This window comes from Aythya marila (genome assembly GCF_965140915.1).
Source record: "Aythya marila genome assembly, chromosome: 17".
NCBI classification, from domain to species: Eukaryota; Metazoa; Chordata; class Aves; order Anseriformes; family Anatidae; genus Aythya; species Aythya marila.
Window position 1 is genome coordinate 6,912,066 of NC_139058.1, and position 26,010 is coordinate 6,938,075.

Genomic DNA, 26,010 nt, shown 5'->3' on the forward strand with positions numbered 1-26,010 from the left:
GACAGGACCGTGCGCATCCCCTCCAGAGCCTGCTCCCGCAGAGCAGCAGCCACACGGCTTTCCCTGCTGGTGATCTCTTGTTAATTTGAGTGCTCCTCTTGGGTGCGGGGAAAATTCAGTGAGAAGAGGGATCATGAGCTATTTTCCAAAATTCTTGCGTCAGTATCAAGCTGCTCTGCTACTGGGGACTTGATTTTGGAACTGATGCACTCTTCATTCCTCTCTGTGAGAAAAACGTATTAAAGGACGCGCTTGAGTGTCACCCTTTTTAATGAAGACCTGTGAAAGCTGGCTTGGCTTTGAGGTATCTGTCTGGACTTTGGAAGGGTTCAGTTCTTCCGTGTTCAGAACCTGCTGAGCCTCAAGGCTGGATCTGAAGCTTGTTGTGGGTCCCCAGTCACTGGGGACCTGTTTTCATGGGGTTTGTCTTTCTTTGCCTGTTTTCATGGGGTTTGTCTTTCTCCCAGCCACAGAGTGGCCAAGGGGAACCTGAGCATCATCTCCTTCCAATCCACTGCAGGGAAAGCACGCATGGCAAATGGAGTGACAAAAAGTGTGAGCATACAGTTCTCTGTACTTCGTGAAGAAAAAAATAGAATCCAAGAAACCCACAAACCCACCCAATTTCCACTTCTCTGTGATTCCAAGTGGACAGTTTGATGCGGTGAGATGTGTTCGGGCTCTGCCGAGTGGGGCCACCCTGCCGGTGCTGCTGGAGTGGGTCTATCCAGGGACAGTCCCCAGTGCTTCCCTGCACCCCATGTGGCTGTAACCCCAACCCAGCCTGCCAGGCAGAGCCCTCTGCAGGCATTAATAACCCGGGGAAGGTTCCTTGTGCTGCAGGCAGAGCAGGCCTTGCTGCGCTCTGAGTCCTGCGCCAGTCGTAGGGGTCAAGCTAATGCTGACACTGGGCCCTTTGATTGTGCTTGATTCATGTGCGTACACCACTGGTAGGTCAGATGGGCCGTTAATCCCCCAACCCTTCCCCCTTCCCCAGGAAAAAAAAAAAAAAAAAAAAAAAAGAAAAGGGGGGGGGGGGGAAGGAAAATGAGAAATAAGTTTAGCGGGCGACTTCCCAGCTCATTTTGAGGCTTGTGATGTGAGCTGGCTCCAAGGTCTGGTTGTTTAGGATTGAGGATGTTTTCTGTGCTCTTTGGGTTTTGTGGTAGCCTGGTGATTGAAAAGCACAGGAGGAGAAAAGTGGAGCTGATGTGAGCAGTGGAGCCGGGACTGGCAGATCCTCTCAGGAATGGGTAGTGGCTGCTGTGCCCTATGGCAGGTCTGGGGGTGCCCTGGGATATACAAACAGAGATTAAATTCCTATTTACATTTATATTTCTATTTACATTCGTGTTTATTTAAATTTCTATTTAAATTCTGCACCCGGTGGGCAGGAGGAGGCAGAGTCGTGCAAAACAGCGCATCCCCACCCGTTGCCCATACATAAGAGAGCTTTAGTCCATTCATTTCCTTTCTTCGTGATTTTTTAATTGATTTACTTAGTGTTACAGCTGATGAAATGAATCGGGTGTCATGGGGAGCCCCCGTCGGCAGTTTAGAGGTTTCTTCTGCCAGGACACAGGGGGCTGGGGCAGCCCCGAGGTGGGATTTCTGCGGGGGTCGTCGGGCTGGGAAATTCCAAGATTGGGGCTGGAAATGGGGGGGCTGGGGCCCTGACACCCCCCTGGAGGGCTGAAAATAGCCAAGCTCCGGGCTGGGGAAGCTGGTGTGGGCAAATGCCCAATTAGGGAATCTTTGTCAGATTCGGGCAAGCCGAGATAAGTTTCTTTTATCAGCCTATAAAAATACCACTTTCACTTATCTGGAGCTACCTACGCTGCGCAGCTGCAGGAGGGGGGGGAGAGGAGGGGTTACGGAAGGGCTTGGGGGGGTGCAAAACCATTTTGTGCTCCTCAGCGAGCCTTCTTCCCCTCCTCTTCCTCCCCTTGTAGTGGTGCCAGGGCACGAGTGGGCTCGGGTCGCAGCACGGAGGGCACCCCCCATCCTTTTCCCTTTTATTTTTCCATTTTCCCCCAAGCATTGCGCTCCGGCTGAGCCCACGCGTGCTTAGGGCAAGGCTCCGGGGATCCCGCGGCACCCATGGGTGGGCGTGAGCCCACTGGGTGGGGGGCACCCACGAATGCGGGTGCGTACCAAGAACCCCACTTCGGGTGCGTAGCTGTTGGCTGGGTGCCCAACCGTGCACGCAATTTTTTTTTTCCCCCTTTTTTTCTGTGTTTCCATACAAATTCTCAGCTCCCCGCAGCTGGCACCCCGAGGCCAAGGGGCTCTCAGCCGGCCGTCTGTCCGGCCGCTGGGTGGCTGGAGGCACGGGGGGGGGGGGTTAAAAAAAAAAACAGAAGACGTCGTGCATCTGGGCGAGATCCGCCCTGCACGCATCTCCCCAGGAATACCCACACGCAAACAGAGGATCAAGACGTGGAGAGAGTGCTAACATGCATTCCTACTGTGGGAAAACATGCTGCACTTTGATTATTTTCTCTGTGGTTTCCAGTCTATTTGGGCTGGAGGAAAACGATCAGATACAGCGTGGAGGGGGGAAAAAAAGGTCAGGCGTCTAAAGCCAAATGACTGCTTTCGAGGCTTTTTAGGGGAGAGTGTCGGTGGAGGGAAAAGATGATGGAAAAGGCGGGCTAAAGTTCGGTTTTGGGTTAAAATCCCCCAGTCAGGTCAGCCCAGGTGGGGCGTCTTCCTCACCCCTTGTCCCCTCGAGGTCGGGGGGGAACGAAAATAGCCCCTTGCTATTTTTTTTTTAAGGCAGAACAAGCAAATCCAGCTGGCACGGGCAAGCTCAAAGCCGCTCCACGGATATCCCCACCGTCGCGGGGGGGCCGTTAGGTAAATTTTAGCCCTCGGGGCTGGATGGTTAGACCGGGGAGAAGCGTTTCTCTTCGGATTTGGGCAGGCAAAACTTTGCACGGGATTTTTTTTCCTATCCCCTTTCGAGGAATAAACGCCGTCCCCGCCGCGGGTGGGACGCGGAGGCTGGCAGCGGGGGGACACGGAATGGGGGGGACAAGGGGAAGGGGCAGCCCCCAGGGCAGCCTGTCCCATCGGGCCCGTACCTTTCGCACAGATTTGCTGGAAGGGCTTGGAAATTCTTTTCCAAATATAGCCCCGGAGCGCCCGTGTCCCCCCGCCTCCTCCCGGTGCCCTTCACCAGCGCAGCCCCCACCCGGGCCGTGCCCGGTAGCCGAGGGGGGGAAAGCTGGGTAGCCTCAGGGGTCGAGCCTTCCACGCAAAACACGCGTGGAAAGCCGCCGAGCCCAGCTGCTCTTCACTTTTCCTGGGAAATTGATTATTTTATTTTATTTATTTATTTATTTATTTATTTATTTATTTTGAGGGGGAGAAGGGGATGTTGCGGTCCCCATGTTTGAATTTTCGTGTCCTCCGGGCGTGGGGGGGGGGCACTGCTGTCACCTCCTGTCCCTTCCTTCCCGAAGCAGGGCACCTTCCACGCCTGCCGTGATACCCACGCAGCGGAGGGCCAAGAATTTCCTCTCGTAACCACGCGGCCTAACCAAAAACTGGGAAATCCCACCCAAAAGTCCTTGGAGGAAAAAAGGGCGCAGTGCTGGTGTGGGGGGAACGCCCAAAGGAAACGCTCAGCTCCGGGGCTTGGGGGGAGGACTGAATTTTGGGGAGAGAGCCCCCCAGCACCATTCCTGTCTTCGAGGGGGATTTTGCCGGATTTCTCCCATTTTTGGACCACTGATGCCTGTGTGGTGGGGGACAAGGAGGGGACAGCACTTCTCTGCCGGGGGAGCCGAACCCCCTGCCAGCACCTGGAGCGGGGGCACCCCTCCCGGGGAGCCTTCAAAGATCATTTTAGCAGCGCGTTTCGTTGTAATATATATTTTTATATATTTTTTTTCCATTATGAAAGGCTCCGCCTGGGTTGTTTCTCCCCCATCACGTTTTTATAGTGAGATCAAGGATAAGCTTGTTGCGTTGTGGTGGCGAGTCGTTAGTTTCCCCCTCCACCTTTTTTTTTTTTCCTTTTTTTTTCTAAACTCTCTTTGGGGTACAGCTCTAAGAAGTTTGCTGTTCGCCCGGTGCAATTAAGAGGGAGAGGGAGCGAGATCTTGATTGCTTCTGCTCGTTCTGATCGCTTCGCAGGCGGGGGGGGGAGAGGCGGGCGGGAATTGATTTTAGATTTCTCTTTTATGTCGGGTCTGGTTTCTGGTGATTAAATTTCTCTCTTATGTGGACTGAACCTACGGATAACTGATTAATAACATGCCACTTGGCGCCAACACGGGGTCTCGAGGCCTTTAATCGGCAAGATGCACAAGAGAACAGAGAGAAACACAGAGCAGGACAAACTCCACCAACTATTTTAGCCTGCTGTTCTCTGCCTCGGCGGATTTTTTTTTTTCATCTATTCAGTATTTCCTGCTAAACTCGTAAACTTTATTTGATTTACAGCTATTTCATGAACCTGCTTAAACTAACATGTGTTCCGTCTTGTCCAACTGAATCATAAAAAACAATCTTGGATCCAAACGAGATTTTTTTTTTTTTTTTTTTTTTAAGAAACAAGTTATTAATGACAGAAAATAGGCATTGTCTCGAACGGCGGCTGCTCCGGCCTCCGGGGGCCGGCAGCCGAGGGGGGAACCGGGCTCGGAGCCGCAGGTAGTGCCCGGGTTCTCGGCTCCACCGGGGGAGGGCTTTGCGCGGAGATTTGAGCTCTTTTCTTTATTTTTTTTTAATTATTATTATTCCAAAACATAAAATATTTATTCTTTGGAAGTGAACGGTTTCCAAGCGCATGGGACCCAAAAAGTGCTCTCCAGAGCTGCGCTGGCAGCCTGCAAATGCACGGGCAAGAAAGCAAAGACACCAGGCTGCTTCCAAAAAAACAGCTGCTGGGCACGAAAAGAGCTGTTGATATTGTCTTAAATACGGGAAAACATCCTTTTTTTTGGGGGGGTGTGCACAGCCACCGCTACATCTAGACCAAAATAGACAAGGACGTACCTAGCTTGAACGCTTAATATAGGAGAAACAGGTATAAATATATGGCGATGTATATTATATATATTTATTACATATTTAGGGGAGAGCGCATGTGTGTGCATGAAATGGTCTTCACCCAGCCGAGTGTCACCCCGAACAGACCTTTGCATCCAAACTCTCAGCCCCATTCCTCATATCCGTGGGGAAAAAAAACCCTTGGGGACAGCGACCTGCAGCCCCCAGCCCCCGAACCAATTTCGGTGCTGCAGCGCAGGGCTCTGAGATTTACAGATCGCGGCCTCATCCAACACTTGCACAAGGGGCAAGGCTATGGATGGGGGAGGAAAGGTTCGTTTTTTCCTGGTCTCTTCATTCTGTGAATATTTCACGTTATTATTGTTGTTATTGTTATTATTATTATGCGCCTAACGTTAGCTGGGGAGCACCACCACACCGTCCCATTTAGGAGCCGTTTGGGTAACACATAGGAGCTGTATTTTCACCGCGAGGACAACGCGGATTTGGGGGATGCCCCTGCCACCCGCCCGAAGCCGGGACCTGGAAGTTCCCAGCCGCTGTCCCCGGGATGGGAGTGGAGCTGGGGACCGCATTCGCCTTTCTGGGTGTTGGGGAGGGGATCCGGACCCCAAATCGCGTGGTGGTCCCGTTATTATCAAGGATGCCTTCAGCCAGGCTTGGCCACGCTTTCGCTCTGCGTTATTTAGGGCAGGGGAAAGAAATAGGACGGGGACGGGGAAAATGAGGGGAAACGGGGAAAAGGAGAAAGAAGGCGAGAGGAAATAGAAAGGGGGAGAGTGAAAAAAAAGAAAAAAGTGTTGGGAAGTAAGGGAGAGAGAACACGTGGCGGGGCGACGGCGCTGCGCCGTGCCCGGGGTGCTGTCCCCACTCCCGTCCCTTGTCCCCCCTGGGGCCGGGGCCGTGCTGCGGCACAGGAGGGGACGGATGAAGCTGGCAGGTGGCCCTGGGGTGGCCTCGGGCCCCTCTCCCCAGCCCAGCCCGGGCCATCCCGCCCCCGCCTCCCCCGCCAAGGTCAGTGCAAGATCACTTTCAGCGAAAGGCACGGGGCGCTGAAGACTTTCCCCCTCTTGCCCCCTTCAGCTTTCTTCCCAGGGCGAGAGTGAGGCCTTATCTTCTTTTATTTTCTCCTTCGGCCCGAGATAAAGCCCTGATTGACACCCTGTTTGGCGATGGCAGATTAGCGTTTCTATTCTAGCATCAATAATGCGCTTCGCTCCATCGGGACGCATTGATTGGGGCGGGGAGGGGGATGCTGAGCACCCCGTGCCAAAAGGTTACCCTCCGAGCTGGCTCCCTGAAAAGGGGGGAAATGAGAAAAAAGCCCAGTCCCCATTCCTTGGGCAGCACTGTGCGAGTAGGAAAATCTGGGGAGGGGACCGAGCCCCGGGCACCCCTCGGGATGCAGTTAAAATGCCTTTTTGGAGGCGGAGAGGGCTGGGAGAATGGGTCTCTCTTGCTCCGGGGATGCTTCTAGCCTGATTTTGGGACTCCTTCACCCGCTCCCCGGTTGCTAGCTGGGACTTGCAGGGGGGAAAAAGGGGAAAAAAAAGGGATTTCCATCCCACGGGCACGCGTGGGAGGCAGCGCTGGTGCCTGCACAGCGCCGCGTTTTGCAGCCCTGCCTCTGCCCCGCTGGTTATTTTTCATTTTCGTCAGTGTTTTAAAGCCTGGACTTTTCCTGGGAAATTAATGGGCTGGGAGGAGGGGGTGTTTTTTAATTGCAAACTTTTTTTTTTTTTTTTAAGTATTAAGAAGGGCGGGAAGAAAGACCCGAAACCACAAACTTTTGAAGAAAAATGCCGTTCACCTGTAATAACGAAAAATCAAACAAAAAGTTCGACCCAGGTATCTACACCAAAGGCTCTTATAAACGTAGAAATTCTCCACCACCGAAAGTGGAAATGCTGAGACGACGAGAGCTGTGTTTGTGTTACTTTGAGACAAACATCTTTCTGACAAACCCTCAAATCAATACAGCGAGCCACTGCCCCCCACCCCCCCCCCAAAAAAAAAAAAAAAGGAATAAAAAGAAGAGTGAATGGACCAAAGTACTTCCAGAGAGGATGATTATTTTAAATACTTGTTTTCTCCCAGGTGCGTATTTCGCCAAAGCGGGTATGCGGCCAAAAAAAAAAAAAAAAAAAATTTAGAAATAAAAGAGGGAAGAATTGGTCGGAGAGAAGTAAATTACCTAAAAGTGGAAAAAATATATTCTTGCTATGGGGGAGCTGGAAAAAAAATGGAGTTAGAGAGCCAAAAATGCTGCAGTATATAGGTTTTATAAGCTCCGAGGCGGTCAGCGGCGCACTGCCCCGGCCCTGGGCAGGGGCGCTCCCGGGGAGCTGCAGCGGAAAGGCTCCGGGCTGTGGTGCGGCCCCAAAAAGCGGCTTTAAAGGCAGCGAGTAGGGCTGGGGGGCGAGGTCTCGCTCCGCACTATTTCTTACTGCTGACACCTCGACCCCACTGCAAACCGGCACCCCGGCCGTGCCCCCCTGCCGCCTCCTCTCCAGGGTGAAACCCGCCAGGAGAAACCTCGAGGGCCCCCCTGCCACCCTCTGAAGGCGACGAGGAGGCGGGGGGGGGATCCACCGGGCTCCAGCCATGCCACCCCCAAAAGCGGGGGCTCCCTGTGGTCTGCGACCCCCGGGCGCGGGGAGGCCGGGCCCGGGTTGAGGGGGCCTGATCCTGCGCTGGTGGAGAGGAGCTGAGCGAGCCGGGGGGGGCTGAGAGGGCTCCCCCACCCGGCCACGCACCCCCGGCCCACACAGGTAAGTGCCCACGGTGAGGGGGGATGCTTGGGCCCGTGGCTGCTGAGGGATGCTTGGGGATTTCCGCGAGTGCGGGAACCTATAGCGCCTATAGATCGGTGTATAGGCGGTGCGCGCACATCTGTCCGCTCCCCAGCTTTTTTATTTTTATTTTTTTTTTATTTTTTTTGGGGTGTGCACGGCTTTGCACGCACTCTGGGGAGCGAGCAGCGGGATCCAAGAGGGTGGAGGCGGATTTCTGCTTGTGCTCACCCAAAATGCGTGCGGGAAATATAGTTGGGAATGGAAAGAGCCCCGCGTGGGTAGCGGCGGGGGCACGGGTGGCTTGCACACGCGGAAATGCTGCTGTGTGCGTGTGCACGGCGGCCTCGTTATTTGCACGTGTGTCTTGGCGATGCGCGTGTCCGGGCATCCATACAGCTCTTATATTCTCTCTCACCGATGTCTTTCTGCACGCGTGTGCGTCCCACGTGCAGCCTCCATGTATAAAATTTGCATCATTTCTTTATCGAGGACACGGCCCCGTGCCTGCGTGGTTTATTTTTTTGGCAAACCGCGCGTGTGTTCGCCCCCGGGCGTGCGCGCACACCTCTGGGTCACGTATATTTATATATTTATATATTTATATATTTATATATTTATATATTTATATATTTATATATTTATATATTTATATATATATAGGCTCCTATATGCTGCCGCTCTGCTCCGACTGCTTGGGTTTGGCCCGTTATAGGGCCGCGTTTGGCGGCTCCAAAGCAGCAGGGCAGGCATTGCAAAGGGCATGATCGTCCCTAGGCTGCCGGGGGGGGGGGGTGAGGGGGTTCGCCCTCCCCACCCCTCATTTGAACGGGTGTTCCCAACTGAAGGCCATGCAGGGTAAATGGGGGCCGGGTGGGGGGGCTTCTCCTCCCCGAACCCCTCTTTTTTTTTTTTTTTTTTTCCATCCTCTCGGCTGCTTTTTGCCAGGGCCTGCTTCCCGAGGAGTCCCGAGTGTCGGCAGGGCTGGGGGGGGACCCTTTTTGGGAACACTTACCCGGTGTCCAGATCCTGCAGCAACTTCTCGCTCTTCCTTAGGTGATGCTCTTTATTTTCTCTCTCCCTATTTCTCCTCCTCCTCTTCCTCCTCCTCCTCTCTCTTTTTTTTTTTTTTTCTGTTGGAGGAAAGAACGTTTTAAGCATCTTTGGTGAAAAGTTTGCTGCAAGCTGCCGCGACTGCATCGCAAAAATCCCCGCAGGTTAATAGGAAAGGCGCTGGGACGCAGGGAGTGCCGCGGCTCCTCTGCAGCCACTGGCTGCGCTGGAGGGATTTGGGGGTTTGGGGCTTTTTTTTTTTTTTTTTTTTTTCCTTGTCAATCTCATTTGGCAAATAATCGCCTCGATTTACTACTTTTTTTTTTTTTTTTTTTTTTTTTTTTTAATCACAGCAAATAATTGGTTCCCGAAGCACGCTTGAATCTGTGCAAATAACCAGGTTATCATTTACTATATATAGCCCAGAGTGTTTGCTTCCAGAGGTGCCTGAGCATTCATTTGACAAGTTTCCTGCTCACTCTAATAGCGTCTTTTTTTTTTTTTTTAATTAAAAATTAAGCTGAACAATGCCAATACGGTTGGATTAACCGGGCTGCTCCTGATGAAGCGGGAGCTTTGCTACTGGTTTCCCCTTTTTCCGCCCCAAGAAAGAGTGGGTTTTCCTGGAGTTTCCAGCGACTCCGTGCCTGCTTGGGTGACACACACACATATATAACATGCACTCCGTCACACCCACATATATACATGTGTGTGCGTTGTGTGTCTTATATATTCATGTCTATACGTGCACTCGCATCTATATGGGAGGGTGCGCACACGCGGAGGAGCACGGCCAGCCTCGGCGTAGTTTGCGTTGCGCCGGTTTCTTTGGAAAAAAAAAGAAGAAAAAAAAAGAAAGAAAAAAAAAAAAAGAAAGAAAAAAAAAAAACAGGAATCTCACTGATAGGGCTTTAAAAGAGGAGAATAATACAAATTAACCTTCCATTACTGCTGCAGTCAACCATGACAGAATAGGCCAGTTGCGTGGTTGGTGACGTCTCCGTGTCCTATAGGAGCAAAGCTCGTGAGATAGCAGCTATCGCCTTGAACTCTCTTTATTTTATTGGAGTATGGCTGGTAATAAACAGTAATATTTAATTTGTCTGAGACCACAAATCGGCTTCTAGCTGGAAGGCTCCTTCGCATTGACATTACAGTCCTAGAGAGCCTGGACTTGCGGTCCTTTTCCCAGCTTTTTTTTTTTTTTTTTTTTTCCTCCTTCTTCACCCCCCCCAACCTGCAGACGGAAATAAATTCGATTTATTTGCATCGTTTTCAACTTGTCTTCAAGGTGTTTGAGAGCTAGTGTGGCATTGGAGAGGTGAGTGCTTGCTTTGCGCTAGCAGTGCTTTCAGGCAGCGGGCAGCAGCCGTGCTCCTGCAAACTTCGAGATTTTCACTTTTCCCTTTCTTTCTGGCGAGGGGAGGTGGTGATCTCTCTCGCTCCCAGCTGCGGGCAACCTTTTTCCCTCGCTGCTCGGATTTATTTTTTAAGGAGAAAAAAAAATCTCGGGCTCGCTGGCTGTTTGGGGAACCTTCCCCTAGCAGCCGTTGCTTTCCCCTCGGCCCGGCTTTCCCCCAACCTGGACGGGAGCTGCAGCTTTTCTTGTTTCCCCCCCAATTTGCACCTTTCCGAGGGCGGCCAGGGAATGGAAGGGCTCCTCCAGCATTCGCCATGCCAGCACCCAGGCCGGGGCTTGGGGCTGCGGCACCCGCGGGGGAAGACCCGCCCGGTTTGCTCCTTCGTTTGTTTGTGTTTGGAAGGGCTCCACGGCTCGTTTCCCTCTAAAAATAATGAAATATGGGACTAGCTTTGTTCTGTTTGTTTAAGTAGCGTTCGTTGGCTAATTCTCTGCGGCTACAAGTGCAGTTATTTTATTATTCTGATTTGCAACCGTTTAGCGTGTGCTGGATCTCCTCGAGTCGCTGTGGAACTGGCGTGCGCCCGGGAAGGGTTTGGGAGATGCCAAATTTACACCCACACATGCCCCCCCTCCCCCCGGAGCCTCTCACCCCCGCGGACTTTTCGCCCGGTGCCTTTTTTTATTTTTATTTTTTTGCTCACCTCCAACTTTTCGGGGGGCTGCGGCGTTATCGCGCCCTGCGAGGGCTCAGAGCAAGGCTCGATTTGCTGAAACTTCGGCGAAATGCACGAGAAATGTCCGAGAAGGAGAAAAGAGCGAAGGTTTTTTTTGGGGGGGAGGGTTGGGGGGGCAAGGAGAAGGGTGGGGGAAGGAGGAGGAGGGTGGGCAGAGCAGATCTAAACCATGCCATTTATTCCAAGTCTTATCAAAAATCCGACTCGCCAATCTGGTTCTCTTCAGGCTGCAGAATGCGACAGGGAGGCTGTTTACCCTGCGCTGACCTATTCAACTTTACCCTCAAAATAATACATTAAAAAAAAAAAAAAAAAAAGAGAGAGAGAGAGAGCGAGGAGGGAGAGAAGGAAGATGCAGATAAAGCCACATCCCCGCTCCTTGCTGACGGCTTGATTATTTGAGCACAGCGGAGGCTCCGGGGGCTGCGGCCCTCGGCCGGGCAACGGGGCGAGGAAGAGGATGGAGAGGGGCTCGAGGGGGTGTAAAACTCAATGGGTCCCCCTTCGGCTGTGTTTTAGCCCCACTTCTCTGTGTTTCATCCCTTTGGCCAGGTTAGGAGAGTCCTTTCAGAGGGGATCTCCCCCCCATACACATAAAAAAAGTATAATAATTTAAAAAAAAAAAGGGCCTCTGTGAGCAAAGCTGGAGATGGGTGCAAATCCACACCTCCAGGCTGCCTTTGAGGGCAGGGGGGGCCGGGGGTGGTGTGAGGTTAGCGGAGCCAGCGATTTATTTAAAGGGGTGAGGGAGGAGAAGGGGGGGTGGATGGTTGGGGGGAGTAGAGGGGGAATATTCCCAGGCGCTGAATTTTCTCTTTGGTTGGGAGAGATGGATGGAGGAGGGAGGGAGGGAGAGGAGGTAAGGCAGAGGGGGAGGGCTGCTGGGGAGTTTGGCGATTGTCTTTGTGCCTTGTTCTTGTTTGCCGGCCAGAAAAATAGGCTGGAAAAAAAAAAAGGAGCTTTGGGGGGGAGGGGGCGGAGGGGAGGGCTTGTGGGGGGGGGGGGAGGAAGAGCGAGTCTCTCCGGAGCAGGCTCCCAGCTGGTTGGCCAGCGGGGCCCGGCACTTGGCGAGCGGAGCTGGACGAGCCCGCGGCACCTCCGCGCTCCGCGCAGCGCCCCGCAGCCCAGCGCGCCCGGCTCCGCGCAGCCCCTGCCCGCCCGCCCGGAACTTTCGGCAATTTGCTTTTTAAAAATTATTTATTTTTAAAGGAGGGTGCTCTTTTTCCTCTCTTTCGTCCCCTCCTTCTTCTTTTTTTTTTTTTTTTTTTTTTTCTTAAATTATTAGTATATTTTTTTTCATTATTATTGCTATTTTGAGGAGGGGGAGTAGAAAGAGTGGGGTGGGGAAAACTGTCTTCCAGAGCAGGCTGAGAGAAGGGGTGGGGGTGGGGGCTTTATCTTGGTCTCAGGATCCTTTCTAGTGCGTCTGACAACCTGGAAGTGTTTGGAGAGAGCAGGAGAGAGAGAGAGAGAGAGAGAGAGAGAGAAGCAGGCAAGCAGCTTGCGTTGGATAGATCTTTTTCTTCCAGGCTGGGTTTTCACATGCTGATCCGCAAATAAATAAATAAAAGGAAATATGCACACGAGAAGCCTGATCCCATTGTAATTTCCATTGCCAAGGGGGAAAATATACACATACATATATATATGGAGATGCATTGATTGCATGGAATTCAACAAGCAAGGTAACAGCTCTTCCATTGCCATGTATGTCCGTCGGTGTCTGTAATATGTGTGTGTGCGTGCGTGTGTGACCGGGAGAGAGCGAAAGTGCCTGGCTGGGGTCATTGTTGTACACAAATTGTCTGTGCCGAGCCTGCAAGGCCCCGGGAGCCGCGGGGTGCAGGGGGGGCCGCTCTCTGCAGGGCTCCCGGGGCTGGCTGGGGGGCCTGGGGGGGCCGCTGCGTGCGGGGCGAAGCGAGCACAGGCTGGAACAAAAGGCTTAGGGTGTTTTTTTTTTTTTTTCCTTTTTTTTTTTTTTTTCTTTATTGCAAACCCACTTGGTGCTACTTTAGCAAAGCGAGATGCATTTTTCATACAGCCGTCGCGGCCTGGTTCTGTCAAGCTCCATTTCTTCTCAGAAGCTCTTTAAAGGGGAAAAAATTAGAAGCTGCGGCTCGCCAATTGCTCCGAGTTGGTGGGTTATTTCTTTGACCCCCCCGCTCCCTCCTCAATTATTATTATTTTTTAAAAAAATGTGTTTAATTATGCCTGGACCCACCGGCATGCGGAGCGCTCTGCGGAGGCTCGCTGGAGCCGGGCTCCCCATAGCTGGGTCCCTCTTTGTTTTAATAAAACATGCTTTTTTTCCATCGCCCTCCCCAGAACTTTGCTGGCTCGGGGTGGGGGGGCAATAAGGGATCGGAACTGGAGGGAAATAGATTAAAAATGAGTCGCTGGGATTTCCGAAGCTGCAGCGGGGGAAAAAAAAAAAAAATAAAAAGGGAAAAGAAAAAGGGGAAAAATGGAAAGAAAAGGAAAAAAAAAAAAAAAAAAACAGCTCGGGAAAAGAGGAGGAGGGGAAGAGAAAAGCCTTACATGGTCTCTGTCTCGGGAGCTTCGGGGCTGCCCCGGAACCCGTGGGATCTGCCCGGCCCCGGGCCCGGCTCCCGCTGCCGGCCGCGCACTTTGCGCGCACTTTGCGCGGTTTTGCCTCGCCCCGCAGCCCCCGAGCGCAGCCCGCCTGCCTGGGGCGTTGTGGGAAAAGAGCGTTGGGAAGGGAGGGAGGGGGGCACGGCCGGTCCTGGGAATGATCTTTAGCTCCAGAGGTGTGGACCCGGAGTCCCTTCGCTTTTTGTCCTTTTAAATTATATATACTGCATGTATAAATTGCCCACCACTAGCAAGGAAGATCATTCCCCCCCCTCCCCAGTTTTCCTCTACATTTAAAGGAGAATTGCCTTTTTATTTTATTTTATTTATTTATTTTTCTTTTAAAGGCTTTTACGTATTGTTTCATGGAGAAGGAGAACTCATTTCAGACCATTCTCATGTACTTAAAAACAATATTGTCTCCATATGCTTGGCCTTTCAAAATTGAATCCTCTTCTTTGAAACATGCGAGAGATTTTTTTTAAGCTGCTAAAACTCTAAACCCTTTAAGAACAAAAAACTAACAGATAATTCAATCGCTTTTATCTTTTTTTTTTTTTTTTTTTTCCTCCTGCTTTGAAACTTTTACCATTCCTGATGGAGCCCTTAAAGCTCCATCAAAATACTGCCTTTAAAACTCGCCGTTGTTACTCGCATCGGATGTAAGCCGTATTTTTTAAGCTCGGTTTTCTCTGCTGGTACAGTTTTACTCGTGTTAGGGCTTCGCTCGCTTCAGCCCCAAGTGTAACCCCGTCCCCAAGCCTGTACGCAGGTTACCTTGCACTATATCTAGGCCGATGGATTTACTTGCACTTTTATTTTCCAGTCGTCTCGTCCATCCGATGCTGCTTGTCTTGCAACCGTTCGGGCCGGGGGTGTTGGGTTTTGGGGGGTGAATAAACGCCTTTATTTTTGCAGAAAGGTCGCGCTTCGCAGGGGTGCAGAGAGTTGGATTTTCTTAGAAAATGGGGTTACACAAACGGCATCACTTTTCGGAGGCATTTGCCTGGTGGCAACCAAGCGGTGCGGGCTCCCACCTCCCTGGGAGGACCGGGGAGGCTTGGAGCCTCCTCGGCCTCAGCGAGCCCGGCCTCGGCCCGGGGACTGGGAGGCTCTCAGGGCCGGGGGGAGGCTCTGCCACCCACCCCAGAGGGGGACACCCCATTTCTTCTGTCACTAGTGCCATGAGTCCCTCGGTCCCCGGCCAGGTGCCCCCACGCAGCCCCCCGGTGCGCTCTGCCATCGGGCTGCGGGAGAGAGGCTGTTTACCTTTTTCCAAAAGATGCATTTAATAATACCGCCTCCCCTCTCCCCCTCCCCCACCCCCCCCAAATCCTATCATCCCTTGCGGGCTGCGATAATAAATAAAAGTCTTTATTTCTCCCTCTCCCAAAGTTAAAGGGCCTCGTTCCCTTCCCCGGGTGGCTGGAAGTGAGTTGCGGGTTCGCCCACCAGCCCCGCCAGCGCCGGGCTCCGTGCATGTGATTTTCTCTATTTATATATATATATATATATATATATATATATATATTTTATTAAACGTCAGCCTTGACTTCTGCGTCTCTTATCTCTGCTCTCTCCCCGATGTGTGCCTGCAGTGGGGGATTCGGCGAAGGAAGCTCGTAACATGGCGGATAGCGAGGAAGGCTTTGGGCTCCCCACCACGCCGGCTGACTCGGAGGCCAAGGAGCTGCAGGCTGACGCCAAGCAGGACACGCAGCTGGGGGCCCCCAGCAAGCCCCCCACCTCTCCCCAGGCAGCCTTCACCCAGCAGGTAAGGATCCGGCCTCAGCCGGCCTCCCCTTTGCTTTTTATTTTTCCCCTTTCTTCGCATTTTTCCCCCCAGCTCTGGGCAGCGAGGCGTCCTTTTAGGCCCCACGGAAGAGAAAATTCCCACCTGGTTGTCAGAAATGTATTTTTTTTTCCCCTGCTTTGCCATTATCCGGGGCCGTGGTCAGGCGCTGAGTGAATGGTGAACGTGTCCGTGGGGTGCGTGGGGGGGGGGACACGGGAGGAAAACCCACCCGAAACATGCATGGCTCCTGCACTGACACGCACGGTCCCACGCGTCCACACCTGGGTGTGCAAATGCCCCCTGAGGCCATGTGCACAGATTTCTACGTGCCCACGGACTCCCGTGCCTCTCAGCGTGACATTTACACGCCGACGAGCTCCCACCCCACGGCCGGGCATGCGCTTACACTGCTCTGCCCGCACCCACGCACCCGAGTGGGGGGTCACTCATGGGCACCCCCTCAGCCACCAGGGGCCAGGCACCCCCGGCGGTCCCCTTCGCACCCCCCCACAAGCTCTCGCCCCCCCGGGGCTCTGCGTGGTGCTGGGACACGCGTGGGCTCCCCCGGGGGCACACCGGCCGCCGCTCTCCGCATTGCCAAGGAGGGGGTTGGGGAACCGGGGGGGGGGGGGGAGAAGGATTTCCCCACCGAGCTCGCCCCCGTGTTCCTCGTGGGTAAATCCTCACGGGGAGACCTCACTCTAGGTGCCCGCTCGGCCTTCGGCCTCGCTTTTTATTTAGGGGGGGGAAATGTGCTTGGTTTAGGGTGGGGGGAGAGCAGCCGGGTATTGCTCGCGGCGCACCGAGGATCCTACCCAGGGCTCCCCTTGCTCAGCACCACCGGGGTCCGGCCTGGGACCCCCCCCACCGACCTCCTCCCGGCTCTGCAAACCGAGCTCCGGCTTCTCCCCGGGGTTTGGGGGCTCCGAGGCTCCCCGGGCGGGTAACCCGGCTCTGCTTCCCTTCCTTGCAGGGCATGGAAGGAATCAAAGTGTTTTTGCACGAGCGGGAGCTGTGGCTGAAATTTCACGAAGTGGGGACGGAGATGATCATAACAAAGGCTGGAAGGTAAGCGACGAGCATCCAGCAAGCCCCTCGCCCCGCTTTTGGGGCCGTGGGGCCGGATCCTCCTTGGTTCACGCGTGTTTGTGGGAATCGCTTTGCACTGGGCTGCCCCTCCGGGCCTCCCCACGCGTGTTCGCGTGTTCTGTGGATGCCCAGCCGCTGCTTCCCCGAGCCCCGGGGATGTTCGTGTCTCCTGTGGGAGAGGCCACGGCTGAGTGTCGCAGCTCCGGGACAGCCCGCACAGCATTGCCCGGGCTGCTCGGCTCTGCCCCGGCACTGCCGGGCCCTCCCTGCGAGGATATATTGAGGAGAAATTGTTTCTTCTGGCTCTTTTCTTAACCAGAACAGTTGGATCGTTAATCCCAATTTCAGGCCTTTGGAAGCTTTCCAGGCAAGCGCGAATTGCAACCACTTGGCCAAGAGCTAACCTTGTTTAGAGCAGCTCGCGGGGCGATTTCGTTATTATTATTAATTATTGTTATTATTATTTTTAATTAAAGGAGCAGCCCCGTCCTTCTGCGATTTTGTAATGCCTTCCGCTGTTTCCCGAGGCTCCTTATTTATTGTGTGCTCATTGGGGAGAATATAACCAGAACACCCACACCACCCCATTTAAAAGTCGATGTGGTCTGAAGCTCCTGTTTATGTACTGATAGCGCTGCTGTTTAGATGCAGAGATAGACGTGCCCGCAAATAAATAGCATGCGTATCTAGCTGCGGCCAGATCCACATTTCTATACGTGTGTGTTTGTCTGCGTGGGTGTGTAGAAAAATATACAGCCTCGCAAACCCAACTTTATTGGGACTGGGCGTAATCGATTCCATGAGCGGCTGAGTAAACCTGATCCGCAGATATATTTATATGTGTACGCGAATATATTTGAGGCGATTTAACATTATCCCTAATATTGACGTCCTGGAGGGCTGTTAAACGCAGTGCCTAAGGCAGAGACCCAGGAGCAGCTTCTCCGATCCCATCAGCAAGGTCCTGTCGCGGGGCTCTTCTTGTCGCGATGTTATATTCAGCGACTTACCTGCTGCTGCCTCGGCACAGAAATAGATTTAAAAACAGCTTTAGATTGCGAGGGCACAACAAACCACGCGGAGCCAAACTTTCATTTTGCTCTGTCATCTGGTAGTTGTTGTGGTCTTCCAAAATTTGCCTGAAGAGGGAGGGGGAAAAAAAAAAAAAAAAAAAAAAAAAAGAGCCGGCTGCATAAAGTTTTGCAAATAGATTTGTCTCACGGCTCGCCTTGCCTTTGAAGCTCTCTGCAAGCTGAAAATGGCGATTTTTAAAGGAAAAACGGCGGTGCGAGAGCTGGGGACAGCCGGTGGCTCGGCGCCGGCTCCGCTCAGGGGTGCGGGGACTTCGCGAAAAAGCAGTTTATTTTTCCCAAAAAGCAGCTCACGAAGGGAGACAGACACGAACCACCTTGCAGAAATTTCAAACAAATATCTCCACGGCTAGAAACCTCGTCCGGAGAGCAATAAAATAGACATTTACAGCGCGGGGTCTTTAGGGGAGAGCACACGCTTCACCGGGGTAGATATGGGCTAGTTTCACTTATTTATATAATTCCTTCTGTTTATTGTTGGAGAAGTCCGGGATCTTGCTGGTCAGGTGTTTTCGATGGAGTTACAGATTGTCGTTCAGGTGGAGTTTGGTTTCTTCGCCCTCAAAACGTTAAGGCTAACCCCCCACTTTGTCCGTTATTGCCCTTTTTTCTCCCCCTTCGGCTTTTTACTGTGAATTTAAAAAACAGCCCAGATGCCCTATCGCAGAGATAAGAGCCCAAGGCTTGGAGAGGAGTGCAGTATTTTTAGAGGTGTGGGTTTTTTTGTTTATGCGTGGTTTAAGTCAAGGGATACGTTTTCATCTGCTTTATTTTTAAATATTTGGAAAGCTCAAACTAAAATAACATCGGTGTTTTAAGTCTCTGCCTCGCAGTAATGGAAAATATTTCGAAAAGCCCCTGTCTTCAGTGTGTATCTGAATGTTTCCAAGTATTTGTCAGGTGTGTTTGCTGATGTCTTTGTATGCGCACAGATTCGGTGTTACACCTGAGCGCCTGTATTTTTTCCATATCTGAACACAGAACCGTTGATACACACGGAGGCTTGTTGAAATAGACGTCTTTTAAATACGTACGTTTACAGAAATATATATATTTTTACTTTCTTTTTTTGGCAAATCTCCCCTGCTGTTCCAACACTTTAAGCAAACAGGAAAGTAACTCGCTTCCAAAAGATCTCACGACCGGATTTGTTTATTTTATTTTTTTTTAAACGGGGAATCGAAATATTGGCGACATAGGTGATAACAAAGATAGGAATACACGAGCAGGTAAACAAATAAAGCTGCCAGGCTCGGAACCACGACTCAGCCGGGAGCCTGCCCGGCTCCCACGCCCCAGCCTGGCTGCAGGGGCCACTCCAGAGCACGGCATCGCCCCTTTGTTAAATGCCCCCCTCTCCCCCACCTCAAGCGCTGGTCCTCACAAACACACTCCCAAAACCACCTTGGGAAACTTTCCCTTCTCTCCTTTTTATACTGATGTACTTATTTCTTTTACAGGCGCATGTTCCCCAGTTACAAAGTGAAGGTCACTGGACTTAATCCAAAAACTAAGTACATACTGTTGATGGATATTGTACCAGCGGATGACCACAGATACAAATTTGCAGATAATAAATGGTACGCAAGCCCGGGGGGAAGGGGAGGGAGGGCTGCTTCGTGTCGGGAAACCTGGGCAGCACGAGCTGGGAGATGCTCGCGAACCGGCGGCGAGCACCTCTTGTCGGTGCTGGGGCTTCGGGATGCTCCTCGGGAGAGGGACTTAAAAATAAATAAATAAAATAAACAAGGATTAAAAAAAAAGAAAAAAAAAAGAAAAAGGAAAAAAAAGTTGCAATTAGCTAGCAATACCTGCAATCCTGTTAAACGATGGGGACTATTGGCTATTGAGGAGTGGATGGTTCAATTGTAATTAAATATCTGCGGGCAGGGAAACGGTGAAGGACGGGTACGATGCGGTTGCTCTGCTCCTGGCTGGGGTGTCGGTAATTAGGGAGGGGGAAGGATGGGGTTAAACGGGGAAACAGCGATCTGGGACGGGAAAAGTGCCAAAGCTCTCAATTAATTCTCCGCGCCGTGCGTGTGTCTGTAAATGTCTTTTCTCCCGAAGACCGCCCGGCTGCCTCTGAAACCCGGGGCCACCTGCGCGGTGCTGGGACACCCAAGGGTGTGGGTGCCTCCGCCGGAGCTCAGTGTCCCTGTCCCACGCAGGTCCGTGACGGGGAAGGCAGAGCCGGCCATGCCCGGCCGCCTCTACGTGCACCCCGACTCCCCCGCCACCGGAGCGCACTGGATGCGGCAGCTGGTGTCCTTCCAGAAGCTCAAACTCACCAACAACCACCTCGACCCCTTCGGACATGTGAGTCCCCCCACAGTGCTTTGGGGTCGGGAGATGCGTTTTCCCACCGGGGCGGGGCGGCAGGCGACCCACGCGTGCTCCCGTGGGTGTCCCCAGGGCGCGTCCCCACGCGTGGCACCCCTCCGGTGCCAAGAAGGTCACAGTCCCAACCCTTTGTCATGGTGGGGTGTTATTTTCTGCCTTTTTAGGGTGGGATGAACCCCAGTGATGGGCACTCCCAAACATTCCATAAATAATTTAAATAAATAAAATAAAAAGGAAAAAAAAAAGCTATTTCGTAGCGCTGCGTGGGAATTGATTACAGACCCCGGGGCCCGGCTTAATTGACTATTTAGCTACCTGATTTTAACCTCATGGGGAGTCTCCGAGCGGTAAAATCTGCTCGCTGCCTCCGCGAATTTGGCTAACAGGTAAAATCTATCAGGCGTAATTATTCGAGGAAATAGGACCTAAAGCCATGCGGATCCCTCGATCCAAAGGAAAAAAAAAAAAAAAAAAAAAAGGCAACAATAATTAAAGACAATAAAAAAGAAGAAAAAAACATCCCACAAGAGCTTCTTGGACATAAAAAGGGCTTTGCTAGACCCAAGGGACCGTGAAAGCTGGTGTGAATTCTGCAGCCAGAAACAGCTCGCCTTCGAAGGTCTCCAAAGATACGTGTTTCTCTGAGCGAATGTATATGTGCACGTATGAATAATATATATATATAATTATATATATAATTACTTAAGCGAGTATCCGAATCCAGATCCCACCACCCCCTTCTAAGAGCGTATTTTTCTCCAGTCTCATTTCAACACTTCAGTTTCATTTTTCTCCCCAAGCTTTTTTTTTTTTTTTTTTTTCTTTTCGCTTTTTAATGTTAAATTTTGTGTTCTTAAACACGCCCACGTGGGGGCTGAGAAGCGGCCGGCGGAGCCCCCAGCCCACCCCAATGCCGAGCATCTTTTGCCTAGTCCCTGTTCCGTCTCCACGCGGGGGGGATGCTTTAATTTATTTTATTTTATTTCATTTTATTGTGTTTTATTGCCTTTACCCTGGGACGTGGGGAGAGGCGCTTTGCGAGCGCTGCTTTCCAGGGCTCGGGATGTGCCAGGAAATGGGTGGGGAGCTCGGGGGGCACCTCTCCCACCCCCGGGGCGGTTTTTTCTTTTCTGGGGGGGGGCTTTTTATTTTTTTTGGGTGTGCGTGGAGGGGGAAGGCATCACCCCGCTGCGAGCAGGCGGCTCTGGGGAAAAGTCCCTGCAAGCAACGCCAAGGCTCTGGGGGGACGACAAAAGGGACTTCAGAGGCGGAGCTGCACCGGGAGCCTCTCAATTAGAGTCGCGGTAATGAAATTAAAACCCATTAGATCGTTCACCGTTGATGTCTGCGGCTTTCCCGGATGTCAAAGCAATTTGCTTAAACCCCCGGGACGGGGGAGGCAGCGAGGCCGTCGGGGCCCGGCGTCGGGGCGCGCTGCGTCTCGCTGTCGCCAGTGTCCCCCCCCCTCCTCCCAGAACCCCCCCGCCACCGTCCCCTGAGATTAACCCGGTACCGAGGAGGGGCCGCTTTTTATCTCCGAATCAGCGCTTCCCTCCCCGCCACCCTCCTGTCCTCATCCTCCAGGGGTGGTGGGGTTTGGGGGGAGCACTAAATCACTCCCCACCCCAGTAACCCCGCTTCTTTCCCCATATCTTGTAGGGTTACTGGGGAGGGGGGCTGAGATGCCTGTGCTGTTGAGGTGGGGGCTGTGGGGGTAGGAACAGCCCCCCGCTGGCTGTGGAAACATGTATTAGGGTTTCTGGGGGTGGGGGAAACACAGCAGCACAACCCAGGGCTGCAGGGGGGGCAGCAGGTAAGGACCCAACTTGTCCTGTAGCCACAGAGGGGTGCTGCTTGGGGGGAATGAAGGGGGCAAGAAAAGAAAGCCCCTGATGGGCTCTTTTGGCTGTGTGGGGGGGCTGCTTTTCTGGGGAGAGATGCCCCCAGCACAAGTAATATCCATGCTGGGGGGGGGCTGAAGAGGAGAAGCTTTTGAGGAGGAAAAAAACTTTTTTTGGGAGTGTCTGCTGGTCCCTCTCTTTTCCTCTCCCTGTCTGCGGGCTGGGGGCTGCGCGGCATCGTGCCCCCCTCCATTCCCATGAGATGTCCTCTTCTTCTCCCCATGCCCAGATCATCCTCAACTCCATGCACAAGTACCAGCCCCGGCTGCACATCGTGAAGGCGGACGAGAACAACGGCTTCGGCTCCAAGAACACCGCCTTCTGCACCCACGTCTTCCCCGAGACCGCCTTCATCGCCGTCACCTCCTACCAAAACCACAAGGTGAGGCTGGGCAAACCATGTCTCCTCTTCCTCTCTGCCTCCTGCCATGACTCCTTTTGAGGCCCTCTGGTCCCCTTCTTCTCCGCTCCCCTCCTTTCTCCCCACACGCCCTCCCCATCCCTCGGGTTTTGTCCCATCCCCTGTTATTCCTGGCGACGCGCACAAAGCATCCAAAGACTTTAGGGCGAGCCGAGGGGGAATGAGCTCAACAGGATGGTTTGCTCAGAGAGGAGACGACCAACCGAGGAAGTTGGCTTTATCTCCTTTCCCCCCATCGGTCAAAGGCTCTCGTAATCTGGCGCTGGAGAAGGGAGCCGGGCGCTCCCCTCGGCGGCCGGGGGGCCCTGATAACCCGGGCTGGCTGCGCTTCGTCCCTTTGTTTCGGGGCCGGCTCCTTCCCTACCGGCTGAGGGCTGCGGGGTTGGCAGCGAGACCCTGGCAGGAAGGGAGGCTCTGTGCCTGCAGTCGATTGCTCCTGCCCCAGCAAAACAAAGCAAAATATATGAAAATGTGGCAATTTGGGCTGTCCTGGTGTGCCTCTGCATGGTTTCCCCTAGTGGTGTAGAAAGCAAGGCTTTTACTTGTCCTTACAGGCCGGTAGGGTAGCTCCCTCATGCTTGACAGAGTGAATTATGTGATTATTATTATTATTATTATTTAATGGAGAAAGGTCATTTAACACCCTGGATGCTTTCCTGGAGATGTAACAGGGAAGCTCCTAAACGTGCGTGAAATGGTCGCGTTTCCTCTGTCCGCCGGTTGGCCAGGGAGCCATGGGTAGGCTGGAGAAGAAAGAGTGTTTCACCGTAGCTAGGGAGAAAAGAAAATACTTCCCTGCCCTTTAAAATAGGAGCTGTTGGCACGACCAGGAGAGGCAAACCGAATCCAAGTTGAGCCCTCGCCAAATTATGCCTTAAATTATAACTCCGCTGTGGATGCTATAAAATCAAGTTTAACTTCTGCTTGATGGATTCGGAGAAAGAATATAATATTAATAGAACTGGGAGTTAATAAAACAGGACACACTGCTTGCTTTAAATGCATTTCCCTAGGAGAAAAGAGACCTGAAGTTAACTGCTTTCCTTTGAAGAAAAATAGGACTGTTTTGTAGAGAAAAAAAAAAATTACCATGCAAATAAAACAAAGCAAAGCAAAAACATGTAAGCACAGTAGTTTGGGAAAACTGCCATATTAGGAGGAGCAGGAATATTTGATTGTAAATCAACAACATCTGGTTGATAAGAAATGACATCTGCATATCCGTCTCTGTCAAAACACACGCACTGACGAGCGCATGAATCCCTACAGACACACACACGCTCGCATCCCAGCAGACACATGCACACGCACACACGCAGACACCACTACATATTTTACACACCCCCTACACATTTTACACACACTCGCATCCCTCCCCCCCCCAACATGTGCATTCCTCCTCTTGCTGCACTGAATCGCTTGGGGGAGCGAGTAAAAGCGAGGCCATAGCCCCAAGATAAAGCCCCAATTGAGAAAGATAGGGCCATAAAAATAAACCGGGGAATGATCTACCCTAAATGGCATCTCCCTCCAGGGAAGGGAATAAAATTTGCAGCTTGCCCCAGTGCGGGTGAAGCTCAGCACCGGTGCACAGCTGATGCTGTTGCTGGCACAGCGACACCGGAGGGGTGATGGCTGTGGGAGTTGTCCACGGGCAGAAACCCCAGCATGGCTCTCACAGCTGAGATGGGATTTTTTTGGGCAAAACACATTTTCAGGTTGTGGTGCGGACTGTGCTTCCCATTGCCATCGGTGATGGCAGGCTGTCTGTACAGAGCTCCAGGGAGGGTCTGCCCATCCATCCATCCTCACATCTGTGCACTACCTATTTATTCCCATTTACAACTCTCTCTTCTACCCATCACCTGGAGAGCACCCTTCACACAAATCCTCCTCTCCGCACAGTTTTTATACACTGAAGCATTTTATACATGCAGCTTTTATTCACTGACACGTTTTACTTGCATATATACACAATAATCTATACATACCCATGTTTCAGGTTTCAAGAGCTGCGTTATAGGTGAATTATATCACGGTATTAATTGTATGACGCCCATAAGTGCGTTTGAGTCTGTGCTTACACAGCTTATAGAAATACCTGCCTGATTTTGGATCAGTCAATTTATTTCAATAGCACAGCTGCAATCCCCATACAGGGCTTGTGCTTATTTCCCCTGATATTTTAGGCAGCCTGCAAAGACATTTAAGCCCACTGGGCTCTCCTCCTCCCCAGCCCTGCTCCCCAAAAGGAGGGTTAAGCTACGAAGAAAGTTTTTGTAAAGTTTTCAGTGTGCTTGTCAGCAGCTCGGTTGGCCACCTCCCCCCTCTCCACAGCCCTGAGAAAAGACCCCAGAAATATTGAGGTGTTAAAATAGGTCACATGCGCATTTCATTTCCTTGCCGTTTACACAATGGGTGCTTGCAATCAGGTTGATTCCCAAATATTAACTTCCCCCCCCCCCAAGTTAAGTACCGTTTCACTGTAGCTTAAATCATTGTGTTACTAGCTCGTATTTATTAGGTACTAGCTCTCTACTTAGGACCAGGAAATGAACCCTAATAGACAGAAATAATTAAGGTTCTGCCCTCTTGAGGGTTCTTTCAAAAGCAAGAATTCACAACAATTATTCTCATTAATTTTTACAACCTACTTTCCCCGTTAGCTGGACTTGGGCTTTATATTGTTTTTCCCCCTTAGGATATCCGGTTTTATGCTGATTTTTTGTTTTTTTTACCCCCTAAGTTATTTAACATTCTTGGTAGCCCAAATTCTTTTCAGGAAACATCAGCCCTAGCTGCAATACTGTGGGCACTGTAGTGATGAGGAGAGCATGAAGACAGGTTGGGTGCATTCCCAGGTAGCTGATGGGCAATGATGGCTTTCAGCCTTTCTGCTCCAAGTGCTTTTGTTGCTCTGTTGACAGGACGTTGTGGGTGTAGGTGCTGCCAGGCATGGGCAGGTCTTTGGGCTCAGGATTTGTTGCTTTGGGATCTGGCTTCTCCTTGGCTTTGGTCGCAGGTGGCCTCATTCATCGCTTTGGTCCATCAGAGGCCATGAACGTGGGGCCTGGCTGGCATCCCATGGGGTGATGACCACGTGTCTCTTCTTTGTCACCAGCATTTCGTGCGGCTCTTGGTGGCTCGAGGACCTTCTTGGTGACCTGAGCTCTTCTTCTCTTGCTGCGCCCATGGGGGCTCCTTGCAGCCCTGATTTCAAGGGTTTGGTGGCAAAGTGCTTCCTTCAGGAGGTCTCGTGGCCTTTGCAGCCCTTCTCTGAGCCACCGCTCTGCCTCTTGGTCCCAGTCTGGTTCCCATCTGTCCAGCAGCTCCAGGACAGGGTGCTGAGCCCATGCCTGGCCCCATTGGGTCCCTTGATACAGGTCCCCTCCCCAAGCTGAGCACGGGCACCTTGCCTCTCTCCACTCTGGCCCTTCCCCACCTCCTCCCCCCCAGGCACTGTGCAGGGTCTGTCTCTGCTCGTCCTCCCAGTTCAGCCAACAGCCTCCTCAATGGGCCCCTCTGTCTCACACCAGTAACTCCGACCAGCCACTGGCTCCCAGTCCCTCCCATTTCCTTCACTGGCTTCTGGGTTCGACATCCTCCCCCCTGCCAGCAGCCTCCCCCTTCCCCTGGCCTTTCCCTTGGGCTCCGAGCCCCCATTCCCTATGCAGCTCCTCTGCATGGCCCAGCCAGATGTCCGTAGGCTCAGCAGCCACCTCGTCTTCATCCAGTTCTTTTCCTTCCCGCTGCCCTGATTTGGCTTCCTCCTCCTCCACGCTGACTTGGTTTCACCTGGGGTATGTGAGAGCGC

The 26,010-nt window shown here is 52.3% G+C and overlaps 1 protein-coding gene across 6 annotated transcripts in view; it reads left to right on the forward strand.

Moving 5' to 3' along the window:
• Positions 1–26,010, forward strand: part of TBX5 (T-box transcription factor 5) — a 66,232-nt gene that overhangs the window by 15,092 nt on the left and 25,130 nt on the right. The window contains exons 1-7 of one of the 6 annotated variants that reach the window (XM_082773861.1): positions 11,385–11,516; positions 12,585–12,649; positions 15,155–15,330; positions 16,325–16,419; positions 18,992–19,111; positions 19,703–19,850; positions 22,005–22,157. In XM_082773861.1, coding sequence (XP_082629987.1) covers positions 11,425–11,516; positions 12,585–12,649; positions 15,155–15,330; positions 16,325–16,419; positions 18,992–19,111; positions 19,703–19,850; positions 22,005–22,157 — 849 coding nt within the window. In that variant the 5' untranslated portion in view covers positions 11,385–11,424. Of the gene's footprint in view, positions 1–7,471; positions 7,794–10,073; positions 10,189–11,384; positions 11,517–12,393; positions 12,650–14,982; positions 15,038–15,154; positions 15,331–16,324; positions 16,420–18,991; positions 19,112–19,702; positions 19,851–22,004; positions 22,158–26,010 lie in introns of those variants that run through there. The other 5 variants (XM_082773863.1, XM_082773865.1, XM_082773862.1 and 2 more) reach the window with 5 other exon arrangements.